Here is a 16,880-nt window from a genome sequence, read left to right on the forward strand (position 1 = left end):
TCAGTTTTCTTCATCAATGTTTTATTGTTGTCACAGTATAGGTCTTTCACCTCCTTGGCTAAGTTTATTCCTAGGTATTATATTCATTTTGATGTGATTTTAAATGGGATTGTCTTCTTGCTTTCTCTCTCTGATAGTTCATAAGTAATGTATAGAAAAGCAACAGATTTCTGTATATTATTCTTATATCCTGAAACCTTACTGAATTCATTTATTAGTGCTAAACTTTTTTGGTGGATACTTTAGGGTTTTCTATATATAGACTCATGTCATTTGCAAATAGTGAGTTTTATTCCTTCCTTTCCAGATTGGATGCCTTTTATTGCTTTTTCTTGTCTGATTGCTATGGCTAGGAATTTCAATACTATGTTAAATATAAATGGTGAGTGTGGGCATCCTTGTCTTGTTCCTGATTTCAGATGAAGAGCTTTCAGCTTTTCACTGTTGAGTATGATGTTGGCTGTGGGTTTGTCATAAATAGCCTTTTTATGTTGAGATATGTTCCATCTACACATTCTATTCTTTATAAAAGAAATAGTAATTAAAGATTCATTTCATAGAGATAATCTTACATCTTTATACTGTATATACACTTACATATTAAGTAAAACAAACAAACAAATTCACATTGTAAGTTCCCTTTATTTGGAGCAAAGCATTTATGTTTATAATCTCTCCTTCAGTTTAATACTATTTTTACAATTCTGTGGCTTTCTTCTTTCTTATCATTTGTTATGTCCCATAATTTTTATATGTCCCTTAAATATTAACATTTGAGATTTTATAAATTATAGTATAATTACAAATAGAAATATTATTCTTAATCTCCCTCATTGACATGTTTTAGAACAATATAGTGAAAACATGGTTGGAAAAAATATATATAGTATATTGACCTATCTGATATGACAGTCACTAGCCACATATGGCTATTTAAATTTATTTTTAAATTAATTAAAATCATGTAAAATTAAAAACTCCATCTTTTAGTGACAACAGCCACATTTTAAACATTCAATATCCAAGTGTAACCAGTGGCTGCCACACCAGATGATGTTCATACAAAGCCTTTCCATTACCATAGGAAGTTCTTCTGCACAGTGCTGATATACATGTATATATAATAAAAATAAAAGTTTTCCTCCATATCACTCAGTACTCCTTTTTGAGGGTAGCCATGTACATATTTCTGCTCACCAAAAATGACTCCAGAAATATGTCTGTGGGTCTTCTTACATCTGTACATAAACAATATATTTCAAAATATATGCACTCGTGTGTGTGGGTATTTAATTTCAACAGCATGGATGGTCTCCCCTTTTCATCTACTTAATAGTATAACCTGAAGGTCTTTTTATATGATTGCTTTTGTTTTTCTCTAATATCATTTAACGAGTACATAGAATTCCCTTGCATAATGCACTACCATATATTCATTTCTATTATATTCTTGTAAATACACTTGGCAACCATTTTTGAAATATATTTGTAGGCTAAATTCATAGAAGTACTATTGCTGGGTGAAAAGAAATGTCAATTTGAAATTTAATAGTATCAAATTGTATTAATCAGATCCACCAATAGTATATGATATTGCCTGTTAACCTACTCTGGCCATCACTAATATTGCCAACATATTAACTAGTATCAATTTGGCTGATGAAAAAATAGTACTTAATTGTTATATTGATTTGCAGTTATTTAATTATGAATGAGATTGAGCATTATCTTGTCATATGTGCCTTGACAATTGGTTCTTTTTTTCTATGAGTTCCTTTGCATAACCTTTTATAATTGGGACTTTGCAAGTGAGACACATGTGCAGCAGCATTTCATCTTTACATATTTCTACTTAGCTTGAATCTCACTGGAATCATTCATTCACCACCATCTGCAAAGTCCAGTGAAAGTTTTTTTTGTATTTCAAATGTCTTATTAGACCTGTATCTATTATTAACTGGTGGAAGAAGGAATGAATAATGAGCGTTAGTGAAGGAGGAACAATGGGAGGATTTGTGAGTAAATGTCTGTAATGAACTCATTTAGCTTTAAATACCTATTTAATATAAGAAGAACCATCTGCCCTATAAAGTGTTAGAAATGTACCCCTTAATTTTTCCCTCAGTTTTCAAAGTGAAATAAAATTAATACTAAAAAAAAAGAAAAAAAGAAAGAAGCGGACAAACTAAAATCATTCTTCATGTCTTGGGCTTAATCTGACCTTTATCTGCCCATTTGAAAATGTGCAGAAAAAGGATTGATCTTAGCCTTCTATATATTTCATTAAAAAATATTGAGGCCTTCCCTGGTGGCGCAGTGGTTGAGAGTCCGCCTGCCGATGCAGGGGACACGGGTTCGTGCCCCAGTCTGGGAAGATCCCACATGCGGCAGAGCGGCTGGGCCCGTGAGCCATGGCTGCTGAGCCTGCACGTCCGGAGCCTGTGCTTCGCAACGCGAGAGTCCACAACAGTGAGAAGCCTGCGTACCGCAAAAAAAAAAAAAAAATTGAAATCTTAACATTTCTGAGAAAGGGACAATGCAAGAAATAAATTTTGGCTTTGGGACACTAAAATGCAAAGATTAGTAAATGACAGCTCAACTGAAACTAATTTGCCCTGGAAATGATTTTTATATCTATCCTTACATTTTTGGTGAATGTCTAACAGAGCTCCTAAGTGCAGCTGAAGAGACCCAGAAGTGTTTTCAACTGTGACTGCTAGATAAGAATAGAAGAACTGTTTTCTTACTTTAGAGCTGGGGATTTGGGCTCAAGACATTGGATCTGGAGGCAGCCCCTGATTGTTCCTTATCGTCATTCTATTGGATTTGACGTGATTTTACAGGACCTCTTTCTTTCCCTAGTTAAGCAGAAAGTTCTGTGCCACCAGGGAAGTAAATCTGAAGTTACTTTTTTCTTTTACTATTGCCCTTTGCTTTGGCAGATAAGGGTCAGTTATAGTATATCTGCTTATTAAATGGATAATGACAAATGAGAAGGAAATGGAGAATCAACTTCTTTGTGAGTCCTGAGCAGAAGGAGTAGTAGTCCACCTGTTAATATACTCAAGAAACATTGATGTTCAGAACTGAAAACCTGAGTCTTGTCATTCTTTGGTTTAGTTCAGATTCTTCCTCTGAATTGTCACATCCTATATTCTTTTTTTTGTTTGTATCTTGTATCTATTATAATCTCATGTCAAAATTAGAGTTCAGAGACAGATATTTTAGCATAGTAAAGAATACCAAGTGGTAAATGATAAAGGCATGGTGAAAAGCATTAGTTAACTGAAAAATATTAGTGTGTAATTAATATGAAAAAACTCCTCCAATTTTATTGAAAAATAAGCAAAAGATTTAAATACACTCTTCATAAAAGAAACACATCATTGATAAACAGAGAAACAAATACTTCACATAATTTACAAACAGGAAATTGATAGTCAACAAAGAGATGTATTTTGCACCTATCCCACTGGCAAAGTTTAACTCTGACGTTACCAAAAACTGGAAAGAATGTGGAGAACAGGAGGTCTTACACATTGCTAGCAGGAGTGTAATTTGTGTTTTTACTTTGGGTAACAGTTTGTCATTTTGTGTGAAGCAGAACATTCACACACCCTACAACCCACAGATTTCTCCCTAGATATATACACCATATGAAAATGGTTGCACATGTGCATCAGGAAAGAACACAAAAGTTTATTCAGTCATAGTTGCAAACAACTGCTGTTCTCCTCAACTGAGCTTAAGATCTATTAATAGACATTTCTGATTAAGTGAACAATAAAGAATGACCTTTAGCTTTGGACCATTAAAGTGCAAGTTTAGCAAATGACAACTCAACATTTAAACCAATTTGCTCTGGAAATTATTTTTTTGTATCCTTGGGTTTCTGGTGAATGTCTAACTCAGTTTGGTTATGTGTATGTTTGCCTAAATGACATATTTAGTTGGTTTTGAACTTTTAATAGAGGAACCGGGCTGTCCATGATCTTCATGTATGTCCTTTTATCACAGCATTCTGTTACTGATTCATGCATATTTACATTTAGTTGTAGCTCACTAATTTTTCTAGGATATTCCATACTTTTATGTTATTTTCACATTATTGTATGGTTTGTCATTATTTTCAGAGATTACAGCATATTTGTTGTTTACCTGATATTCAGGTTTAACTGGGCATGTTATATTTTTATTGGCTAAATTTATTACAAATGACACTCTGTCAAGAGACAAAAGTTATTATTAATCTAATTCTGTGCATCCAAGGTCCATTAAGATGAAAACAACAAATAAATATTATACTCTTTATATAAATAGTTTTATCAAAGATAAAAATAAGAGAGAAGGGGCTTCCCTGGTGGCGCAGTGGTTGAGAGTCTGCCTGCCGATGCAGGGGACACGGGTTTGTGCCCTGGTCCAGGAAGATCCCACATGCCACGGAGCGGCTAGGCCCGTGAGCCATGGCTGCTGAGCCTGCGGGTCCAGAGCCTGTGCTCCGCAACGGAAGAGGCCCACGTACCGCAAATAAATAAATAAATAAATAAATAAATAAATAAATAAATAAATAAAAAGAGAGAAGAAAGTAAATATCTAACCTGATATTATTGAAGAATATACCAGAATTTATTAAATATCAACAAATAAGTTTCTTTTTAGTTACTAACATATGTTCTCTCTTGTTCCTTGGGATTATCAATGGTAATGCTAAACTAATGATGTCATACCAACTTTAAATGGGTCTTTGATCTATAAGAAAAATCGATCACCTGTCAACCAAAATTCAATCTTTACAGCACTAGTATTTTCCTATTTTTCTCTCATTTTTAAAGAAGATTCAGCCAGGTTAAATTTTTTTATGAAGCAATATTGGTCATTATATTTTCTCTTCTTTTTAAATATATGAAAATTTCAAAGTTCTTGGTAGCCACTTCCTGGCCTATGAGAGATATAAAATCACATTACTGACACAAATTCTTGAAAAGTCCATATCATGTTTTAAAATAGTAACTATTAATTAGGTTTTCTCTCTAATATTTATCTGATAGAATATCATTGCAAAAATGTACTTAAGTAATTTGCTACTGGAAAAATCCAGTCAACTTGTCTTATAAGCATTGTATTGAACAAATTATATTAGGTCATGATTAGGAAAACTTATACAGAAATTCTAATGTGATATTTTTTGGACTTTCATAACTTTTAATTTCTTTCTATATGCTGTATTTTTTAGCGCATTACATTTAGTGCATTACATTCTTTACCTGAATGTAATAACACCATTTAAGATAAATTATGTTTGAAGTATTGTGATTAGAAAACATTAAAACAATTTGAAGAATCAGATTAGCGTAACTCAATTTCAAAGGAATAATTTGTGTAAGTATGCACTTTACAATATTCCTTAACTTTCTTCTCCAGCCTAAGCTTTCTTAATTTGTTGTACTTGTTGTGGAGCACAGGCTCTGGACGCGCAGGCTCAGCGGCCATGGCTCACGGACCCAGCCGCTCCGCGGCATGCGGGATCTTCCCGGACCGGGGCATGAACCCGTGTCCCCTGCATCTGCAGGTGGACTCTCAACCACTGCGCCACCAGGGAAGCCCAATTTGTTATATTTTTGAGTGCAGAAATACTCACATTTTTCTCAAAGTCATCTTGTTGGCCCTTTTTTTAAAGTTATTAACAGAATTCAGAGACCATTAGTTTTACCTTCTATTAAAAATAAAAATTGTTTTTTAAATGTTTTAGTGTATGGACTGTGATCAAACTCAATAAAATATTAATTTGGCTGTTCACATTTATTGAGCAATAAAGATATATGTGAGGCATTCTACATGGGTTAGTAAGTACTGATTTAATAGTCTTAAAAACTAGCTACTTGCACCATGGCATTTTCTCCATTGACTTTTTGAATAAAATATTCTAGAATCAATAAGATGCATGGTGCCAAGAAAAAAAACTAGAGACGATCTATTATGTTTATACAACATGGATGTCCTAGGTATCACAAAGTAATATAATTCAGACACTATACTAATTAATTGGGTAGTTATGAAAAGAGAATATTAAAAAAATAGAATAAAAGGTCTGATTTTTAAAAAAATCTTTGCATATAAACACAGTTATGGCTATAACAAACAAACATGGCTTTATTTAGAGCTGCAAGATAAAAAAAGAACAGTCGCTCTGCCTCTTCCTTGTTTCTTTCATTTGAAGCCAGACAGAGAAAGAGAGTCCATCTTTGGTATCCCTTAATAGACTGCGATTTGGTTTGCCTTCTTTTCTGCCTTCTTTCGACCTTCTTTTCCTTTTTTATCAATTGTATAGTAACCATTTCCCTCCTGCCATCCACTTAAGGTCAACTGGCTTTTTAAAATCTTTCCTCATGCTCATTTCATGATTATTTATAGACTGCATTGTAAAAGAAGCTTATTGACAATATATACTTAATCACATACTTGAAAAAATAATATTTTATTTTTCTAGAATAAGAGATGACTTTTCTAAACATTTTTTGTCAGTTATCAATAAGCTAAAATTAGATTAGGTAATGAGGGAAATTATAGCCAAATAAATTAAACATAATTTGTGTGTGTTTGTGTGTATATGTCTCTGTGTGTGTGTGTGTGTGTGTGTGTGTGTAGGATTTTGGTTGGGTGAGGTGGAGGGATCAGGAAAAAAAAGACCATAGGGTCCTCAAAGACCTACTTTCTTGTTTTCATCATTCTATATCTGTTGAAAATGTACCCACCTACACTTTAAGTTAGCGGATTCTCCAACTCAAGTTCTTGGACCAGTAATTTTTTTTTTTTTTGTAATAGAGGTGCCTATATATATATATATATATATATATACATATATAAATGCGGTACGCGGGCCTCTCACTGCTGTGGCCTCTCCCGTTGCGGAGCACAGGCTCCAGACGCGCAGGCTCAGCGACCATGGCTCACGGGCCCAGCCGCTCCGCGGCACGTGGGATCTTCCCGGACCGGGGCACGAACCCGTGTCCCCTGTATCGACAGGCGGACTCTCAACCGCTGCGCCACCAGGGAAGCCCACCTATACATACTTTTATCACCAGCATGTTACAAGATCTAGAATAACACTCACCTGAACTGTACTGTTCTTATGCATCTGTCATTTCTCAATCGTAAGGCAACCAAGTCTTCTACCAGCTTTTGTTCATTTTAATCCAATCTCTTGTTCTTCTCCTCTTGCTCATTCTTTTCTCAGCCTTAAGTTATACAGATGCATATTTTATATGTTCTGGCACTTCTGACATTTATGTTTGTGTTTAATGATTTCAATATCTGACATCTTGGAACAGTCTAGTCCATTGTCTAGTTTTACCTCTAGTTATAATGTTTCTGACAAGAATGAATCATTGCCATGGAGCCTCTTAATAGGGGCATCACTGTGGCAGTAGATGTAAATTAAGGTTCCAAACAACCCAAAAGAGCAATAATGGAAGTGATCAGTGATTAAATGAACTGCACATATAATTGTATACATATGACTCAGGCGAATCACTTGCACTGAAAAGGACAGAGAAGGCTTAAAGAGGGAGAATTAGAATGATATTTGAGAGAAATACAGCTTGAATAAAGAGCAGGGAGAGGTGAAGTTATTATGGCAGGTGGAACAGGTTTACTTATAAAAGTAATCGTAAACATTACTCATAATAACTGCATTGTTACTGATCCACTCATAGTAGAACATGTTGTTTGAGAGGTTTTGCTCCTTTTGTCTGATGAGAATGAATTTACATTGAATGTAAACTTTCATCTAATACTCCATAAAATTCCAGATATCTCTCTTAAACTCCAGGCTTATGTACAAAAAGCTTGAATATCCCCTATTGGATATCCCACTAGGATTAAAACCATAGCATATCTAAAATTGGTGTGTCTAAAATTTTCCTCAAAATATGCCTGGTTTTTGCTTTTTCCCAAGTTTGTTTGCAGTAGCAACATTTACCCAGTGATAAAAACATGAAAACCCAAAATTGTTTTGTACACTTTCTTCTTAGTCTTCAGATCTAATCAATAAATTCTTTTGTTTTTATCAGCAATCTCCCTTGCAGATGTACCCTCCTCCCTATGCCCTTGCATCTTTCTTAACTTCTTGACGTTGCTTGTCTGGATTGTCATGAGAGCTTCTTACCAGATCTCATTGACCTCAAGATGTCATCAGATCTAACTCACCCAACTGCCAGAGGAATCATTCTAAATTCAAATCTGATTCTGTTGCTTCCTTGGCTTTAAATTTCACCATTCATGAAAACAGTGATTAGCTCTGCCATATTCATGTTGGTAATAATACATGTATAATGTTAACACTAAGCCATGGGGTTAGCCCCACCTCTCTGGGAATCTTTTAAAACTACATGTACATTTGTAAAGGTTGTTCTCATAATGCAGTCTATAATTTCATTTAAGTGGAAAACGTGGGATCATGAAGTTTTCACTTACATTACTACCGAGTATATGAAAAGTACACCACCTGTTTTTTAAATCTCATAGCATTGTTTCCACCCCCACCCCCACCCCCTTATCCTTATGTCAATTTTTGCTTTACCAAAATTAAGCAAACTAGCAGCCCCTAGGCAGAATCTGGTACACATATATGTTTCAAAGTATCGGGCTATAATTTAAGAATCATGAGATTGTAAATTAACAGCTTGATTTCCAGCTTATCTTGAAAAAAATTGGAAAGTTAGAAATACTGTATATAATTTCCTATAAGATAATGATTATTTGAAGGTGAGGGGCTACTGCCCCCTTTTGACAGCCTGACTGCTCCATTTGTCCTCAGTTTACTCAGCTGCTTTCTTCTACCACACATCCAGTCTTTTAAGGCATTTGGGGCAGAGAAACACAGTGCTTGTCTTATCCTGCCCAGTATGAGATGGGAAAGATTCTAGTGACGTTGTTTTTCGACTTTGTAGCACCTTCAGTTTTTACCATGGTGTTCATCTTATTTTGAATGTTCAATAAGTTAGTTTTGGTATAGTTGAATGATACATACAAATGAGGTGCTACAAAATCTCGCCAAGCTGCCTGAAAGCATGCATTTGTATCTCAACTGATCAAATGTCTTGTCTCCCTTGTTGATTTGTTTAGTTAACCACGCGTATTTGTTTTCCTGTTTATCCCACCTTACTTGGCTTTAATCGAATGTTCCTAGATGGCAGAGTTCATGCATTTTAATGCCCTTTGTTCAAAAATGCATTAGTAAGCATCATTGCTGAATAATACCCGATAAACACATGTAGAAAATATTTCTGCATCCTTTTATTACAATAGTAATTAAGTGATTAACTATGTAGGTAACATAACAGCATTATTGGCAATAACAGACTTCCCAAAACACTAATTTGAGGCCATATCAAGTTGAGACTCAACTGGAACTATATTAATGTCTGTAATTAGGGTCAGTGTAGACCAAGGGGTCTCCGGTGGCTGCTAGGAAGGATTAATCACCCAGATGCAACAGACGATAACATTAATGGCTTAGGTTAAGAGGGATTTGGCCCTTGACTAAGCGGCAAGGATGTGTTTCTTAGACGTGTATCATCAGCAAGTCTCTTTGCAGCACCACCCGTGCACAACTCTAAGTTCGAAGTTTCAGCAGCTTGGGCCTTTGAAAAGGTATTTGGAAAGTTTCCCAGGTTGTATGCTGCAGAAGCTGAAGGCACTATAGTGATAATTAATAAAGTGCCAGACTGGATAATTGTAGGAACTGTAAAAGATACTAAAATGTTACCAGAGGCTCAGATGCACCTGTGAACGTGTGAAGTTAATTTGCGTGAGCAACGTTCCGTGAGAACGGATGGGGACGAGGGGGGTGAAATTTTTGTTAAATAATTCAGACTTCAGACAGGGTAGCTCTTTAAAACAAGAGAGAGAGAGAAAGAGAGAAGAGAGAGGAAAGGGGAAGGGAGGAAGGAAAGGAGGGAAGGAAGGGAGGAAGAGAGGAAAGGAGAAAAGAAAGAATCTCCTGTTGGCATAGGGCTTATGAAAGGAGTTCCTCCTGCATTCTTTCATTATATATACTTCTCTGTGACCTTGACTAAAGTTTAAGAACTGTATTATTAGAGTTTTCTTATTCCCATAGGACTGGAATGATGGCATTGCCCTTTTAACCAATTTTTAAATAACAATAAACCTCCTCTTGTGTAACAGTATACCTCCTGATACTGCAATGTGCAATGCTGAGTGAGAGGATCTTGTGTTCTATATGTCACCCTAAATCTCACACAGGCTAATATCTATCAAGTTTCAATACACAATAAGTTAATGAGAAAAAAAGAAAGGGTTAGAATGAAGATACCTCCCTCACAGCTTTGTCATGGGGCAGGAGGTGGGGGAATTATTGAGAACCACAGAATTCTAAGCAATTTCAGAGCTTATGACAGTTGATAGATCAATGGTAGCCCTACTGTTGTGATTGTTGTTTGTTGTTGTTATTTTCATTATTATTGAAGTGGCTTTTTGAAAAAATGGAAAACAAATTCCTTGAGGTGAATTATTACCAGTGATTATTCTGATCTTCTAAGTGGATGGTACAAGATGGATGTATATAGGCAACACCTCTTCTAAATCAACGTTACCATGTACAAGTATTTTCTCCCAGAGTACTCCATTCTCTTGCATATCTGGCTCAGAAATGAACAGTCTGTGCTATTTCAACAACAATTCTCTGGGTGACTTACAATTCAATTCATTCTGATACTAACTACTCAGAGTTAGTGAAGACCCCACGGGTTAAGGACTCAGCCTGCTCTCATTTCAGATATCAGCTTCAAGTCCTGAGACCCCAGGCTACTTGCATTTTTATCGGACTTGGTTTACAGATTTGGTGGTTCTCACAATCTCCCTTCAGATTTGATAATTTGCTAGAATGACACAGAAAGAACTATACTTATGATTACCGGTTTATTATAAAGAATACAAATGAAAAGCCAGATGAAGAGGTAAATAGGGTGAATGGAGAAGGGTCCTAAGTACAGTCTGTCTCGGTGGAGTTGGGATATGTCCCCTCCAGGTACATTGATATGTTTACTAACAAGGAAGCTTCTGCAAATCTCATGGTTCAGAGGTTTTCTACTGAGGTTTTGTTACCTAGGCCCGATTGATTAAATCATCGACCATATGCTTGAACTTCAGCTCCAGTCCCACCACCCTCCCTGACCTCCAGGTAGGGTTCAAAGTTCTCGCTCTCTAATCAGGTGGCTGGTTCTTCTCCAGAAGCTATCTTGCCACTCTCCCCCACCCCCAATCCTGGAGTCATCTCATTAACATAAACTGTGTGTGGTCAAAGAGGGCTAGTTATTAATTAACAAAAGACCCTTCTATCGCTCAGGAAATTCCAAGCATTTTAGAAGCTCTGTGCCAGGAACCAGGGAAAAAGACCAAATATATTTTTGATTATACCATGCAAACTTTGCCAGATATTGGTTCTTCTGAGTTTCTTATCCTTTCCATTGTCTTTGGGAATTTCTAAGTACTAAAACCTTGACTTCACCCTTTTCTGTTTTTCTTGGAGACCAGTGTTGTTGAAACTGCCCAGACATAAAATGTATACAATTATTTATACCTGTATTTCTCTGCAAAAACCATACAAATTAGTTTGCTTAAAATCCACGTACAGTTTATTTTATTTTTTTGTTTGCGTTTTGTAGGCTTCTGATGCAGCAACTCAATTTGCTTGCCTTTTCTTTAGATATGAAATTACATGTAATCTCTTTCCCAAATAAAACCATTTTCCCACTCTCAGTGTATTTATCCTTCACTTTATGTTCAAGTCTTTCTAACATTGGATTTATTCAGTGGTAAAATAAAAAGCTCAAAATTAAACATGTGTAGTGCATTTGTTTATATTTCTATACCATATATACATATTGAGTATAATCAGTTATGTATTTGTGTTTTAATCTGCCTCACTCTGGGAGTTTCCTTTAAGGAGATTTTGTCTTTAACATATGTCTTTTTAAAAATATAAGTATACAACCTGAGAAAAAACAAAAGTGCAGAGACAGAAAATCATGACACCACAGAATGCCACTATTTCTTTTCCTTTTGATTAATCCAACATGCAAATATAAAAGCATTTTGGTTACTTAAGTTCAATGATGTTTTGCTTTTTTATTCTTATAAATGAAAATATTAACTTAGTCTTTAAGTGATAACATGTAGGGGAGATACGTTAGCAAAACTTTTCTTAATGAAGTGTCTAATATAGCCTCTCCAAGTTTCTATATCCATCTGTAAAGTCATACATATGTACATGCCTGTGCATACTTATAATACGAACGAGAAAGCCTATTTTACAATGTTATGAGGAGAATGGACATCTTTTTTTATACTTACATATCCAAATGCATGTCAATCTTTCCATTATTAAGCTCTTTAAAATAATTGTTTCTTTTTATTTCTAGGTAACCTTCAAAGCTTCAAGACATTCAGTTTCACCAGATTTAAAATGTGTTCTTCTGGCATATGATGTCAAACAGGTAAAGGAGTGATCTTTGAAGAAAAATTTTTCATTGTGTGTTGCATTCAAGTGACAGTTCATAGTTGTGTTGCGTTCAAGTGAGAGTTCATAGTTTTCCTTGGTCATCTACTCAACTAGAGAAAATTTGACATATCCGGTAGGTGCAGGTGAATACTGATAACCGATATTGCACAAGAGAGTTTTGGCAACAATGTCCTTTCTTCCACACCCAGCTAGCAAATAACTGGAACGATCTGCTAGGTGCCTGTACTGGTCCAAGTTCATCGCTTTTGAAGGAGAGTGTGGCAGAGCTTAGCAAATCCAAAAAATGGGGGCTTTTGACAATTCCAGGATAAGCCTTAGTATCTACTTGTGTTGTATGTATATGTAGATTAAGGGGTTTCCTAATGGCTGTGCCTGAGCTGCAGTGTGTATTGTGGGAAGAGCTGGTGAAAACATTGATTCAGTTTATGGTCAAAGGATTCTTTGTTGGTGTTTGAGCATAAGCCTTGTGGTTGTAGAAATTTCTAAAAGTGGGGCAAGGCAAGGAATCAATTCTGAACAAATAAAGTGTTCTAACTGCAATTAGTATTTCATTATTCCATGTCAGCTCTATAGCACAATTAGAGCAATATGTATGGTTGTGGAGTATTTTTACTCAGATATAATTTGCACTGTTAAAAAGCAAAGTAAATGTTGAAAAGGCAATTCAGCAGATTAGCTTCTGTAGAAAATAAATGATTTTGAAAATTATTCAAGAATGTTTTGTGTGCTTTAAGGCAGACAATAAAAATTTATAGACAAAGCAGGAAGGAAGCCTCATATAATGCATTGAAACCCTTCGAGCACATGAAATTTTACTATTCAAAGGACCTTCTACTTGATGGTTTTAGTCTTTTGAAATATACATGTGTTATATTTTTAGACAAGTTTATATTTCTTATTTAAAATAATTAATTTACACTACAAAAGGCTGGGAGACTGTAATCAAAGACATCTTTTTCCTGTTATAAATCTGGGCCCTTTTCCTTTACCTTTGTTCTGTGTTCTCTCTACTCATTGGGATTTTGAAAAACATGTAAGAGTTGGAAAAGTGCTTGAGCTTTATAACCAAACTATTGCAGCATCCTCAAGTTTTTAAAACAATATTTGTCAAAAGAGTTTTAACTTAAAATGACTGCTATATTAAAATGATAATAAACTTAAAAAAAATCAGGTTTCAGTAGCTACAATTTGTTTTATTCTGTTTCATTGATCTATGTGTCTATCCTTCTGCTAGTTCCACGAAGTCTTCTCTTATTTTGGATATTTTACATAAATGGAATCATCCAGTATATGACTGTTGTCTGGCTTCTTTCACTTAGTATAATGCTTTTTAGATTTATCCACATTATAATATGGATTAGTACTTCATTCCTTTTTTACGGTTGAATACTATTTCATTGTATGTATGTATTACATTTATTCATTTATCCATTAAAGGATGCTGGGGTTTTTTCCACCTTTTGGCTGTTATGAATAGTGTTGTTGTAAACATTTGTGCACAAGCATTTTTTTTGAGTACCTGTTTTCAACTTTGGAGATAAATATTGAGGTGTGGAATTGCTGGGTAATGTGATAATTCTATGTTTATCTTTTTGAGAAACCACCAAATCACTTTCTAAAATGGCTGCACCATTTTACATTCCCACGGGCAGTGTGCAAGTGTTTCAGTTTCTCTGTATCCTTACCAACAGTTGTTATTTTCCATTCTTCTTATTGTAGCTATTCAAATGTATATGAATTGATATCTCATTGTGGTTTTGGTGTATACCTCCCTAATTAGACTAATGATGTTAAGCATATTTTCATATGTTTGTTGGCCTGTGTTTCTTCTTTGGAGAAATGTCTATTCAAGTCCATTGCAGTTTTTTTTTTTTTCTTTTTGTAGTTGAGTTTGAGAGCTGCTTAGATATCCTGGATAGAAGACCCTTATCAAATATATGATTTGCAAATATTTTCTTCCACTCAGTAGATTGCTTTTTCACTTTTTTGATAATGTCCTTTGGTGCATAAATTTAAAAAATTCTGATGAAGTATGATTTATCTATTTTTGTCTCTTGTTACTCATGCTTTTGGTACCATATCTAAGAATACATTGCCAAATTCAAGGTCATGAAGTTGTACCCTTATGTTTTTTTCTAAGAGTTTTATAGTTTCAGTTCTTATATTTAGGTTGTTGATATATTTTGAATTATTACTTTTTATTGTTTGAGATAGCCTTAAAAACATTTTAAGGTTCCTGTTATATATTGAAAAACCGTTCCAAAATGGTTTTGTTGGTTTATACTGCCCTTAGGCAATACATAGCCTGTTACATTGACATATATACACTACCATGTGTAAACTAGATAGCTAGTGGGAAGCTGCTGCATAGCACAGGGAGATCAGCTCGGTGCTTTATGAAGACCTAGAGGGGTGGGATAGGGAGGGTGGGAGGGAGGCTAAAGAGGGAGGGGATATATGTATATGCATAGCTGATTCACTTTGTAGTACAGCAGAAACTAGCACAACATTGTAAAGCAACTATAGTCCAATAAAAATGAAAAAACAGAGTAATTATTAAATTGATAGATTATGTATAACCTAACTAATTTTGAATGCATACACAACCCCCCCCACATCACACACATACATACAATAAGTATTGGTGTTATATTACTATGTAATAAATCACCCCAAACTTAGTGACTTAAAAAAAAAAAATTACTGTTGTTCACAGTTTGTGTGTATCAGGAATTTGGGATTGGCTTAAGTGGGAGGTTCTGGCTTTAATGATGTTGCAATCAGGTATCAGCTGGGGCTGCAGTCATCTGACAGCTTGACTGAGGCTGGAGGATAGACTTTCAAGGTAGATCTCTCACATGGGTGGGTAATCGGTGCTTGCTGACGTCATGAGGCCTCAGGTTTCTCCACATGAAACTCTCTACAGTGCTACTTGAGTGTCCTCATAACATGGCACTTGGAGTATCCCAGAGTGAGTAGCGCAGAAGATAAAGGTAGGGATTTCAGTGCCTTGCCTGATCTCTCTTTGGAAGTAACCTGTTATTTTCACCATGTATGTATATTTTTTTGTCACACAAGTCAGCTCTAATTCAGTGTTGGAGGGGGCTACCAGAGGGTGAGGATTTGGGGAGACCATCTTAGAGGCTGACTAACATAGTCCCCAAATATTTCATATTCATCCTATGTGAAGTATACTCAAGGCCCCCCAAATTTTTATGCATTACAGCCCAGCATTTTAATCAAGGAGATCAATCTCCTTAGGCATGGTTTCTTGACTGTAGTCCCTTGAGTATATTTATATATTCATATATAAAATTAAATATGCTCAATATATATCCATATGTTTGTATCCATATAAATACTATAAAGATACACATGTATTTTAATATGTATTTAAATACCAATTTGACTATTATTTTCAGGTTTTTTTTTTTACTTTTATTGTGAATAACATTTATTTACTCCGTTTATCTTTTGTAGTCTTAGTATTTTTTTAAACATCTATGTGTATAATTCAATCATTAGTTTTATTGTCCTTTCTTTAAATATATCACTGATTTTTTGGTTTTAATTATTTTTTGACTTGGAGAAATTTTGAATTTTGTGAATTTTTATCTTTCACTTTGTGGTGTTTATTTTTGTTCTAAGCTTAGAGAAATGCCCACCAATGTGATAAATATAAACTTGTATTTTTTTATATATTTTATGCATAAACATTCATTCTATTTTAGTTGCAATTGTTTATGGTGACAAGTGACCAAAACCTCTCTTTATAATGATCATAGTAATAAAAAGACCTATCGTTCATACGAGTGAATGTAATCATGCCCAGTCTTCGGAGGGGCAAGACTCCGAAGGGACATTTTTGATGTATTATTGGAAAACCACCCAACACAGTAAACTGTTTCATGATGCCATACCTGTCCTCAGTTTCCCCATGACTATAATGAAGAGGGAAGAAGTATGAATGCTTCTCAAACTTACTCAAATTTACTGTCCTGAAAAATGTCCTGGTCATGTGATAATAATCCTGCCTCTGGGATCCTGTGCAAGAGGATATACAGGATCTAGTACTGTTATTTTGGAGTCAGAGGAGCTTGCTGGGGAGAGCTACTTTAGTTTTATTTCCCTACTGATATTCTCAGTTTGAATCAAATATCAATAATTTAGTGTAGGCCAAATTTAGAAAGTGCCTTTTAGGTCAACAACTGAGTTCTTCTGTGTGTAACCTGTGGGCTACGCATGTTGAATCATGCTAATCTGTGGGTTACCAATGTTGAAATGCTTTATTCAGAGCTTAAGTTGGCATCATCATCATGTCTGAGCTGTGAAGAGTATG

At 35.1% G+C, this 16,880-nt stretch overlaps 1 protein-coding gene across 1 annotated transcript in view; it reads left to right on the forward strand.

Moving 5' to 3' along the window:
* DPP10 (dipeptidyl peptidase like 10) overlaps nt 1-16,880 on the forward strand; it is a 648,385-nt gene that overhangs the window by 327,544 nt on the left and 303,961 nt on the right. Inside the window, exon 5 of the mRNA XM_060151528.1 lies at nt 12,441-12,515. Coding sequence (XP_060007511.1) covers nt 12,441-12,515 — 75 coding nt within the window. The remainder of the gene's footprint in view (nt 1-12,440; nt 12,516-16,880) is intronic.

The sequence above is a fragment of the Lagenorhynchus albirostris genome, chromosome 6, assembly GCF_949774975.1.
Source record: "Lagenorhynchus albirostris chromosome 6, mLagAlb1.1, whole genome shotgun sequence".
Taxonomy (NCBI): domain Eukaryota; kingdom Metazoa; phylum Chordata; class Mammalia; order Artiodactyla; family Delphinidae; genus Lagenorhynchus; species Lagenorhynchus albirostris.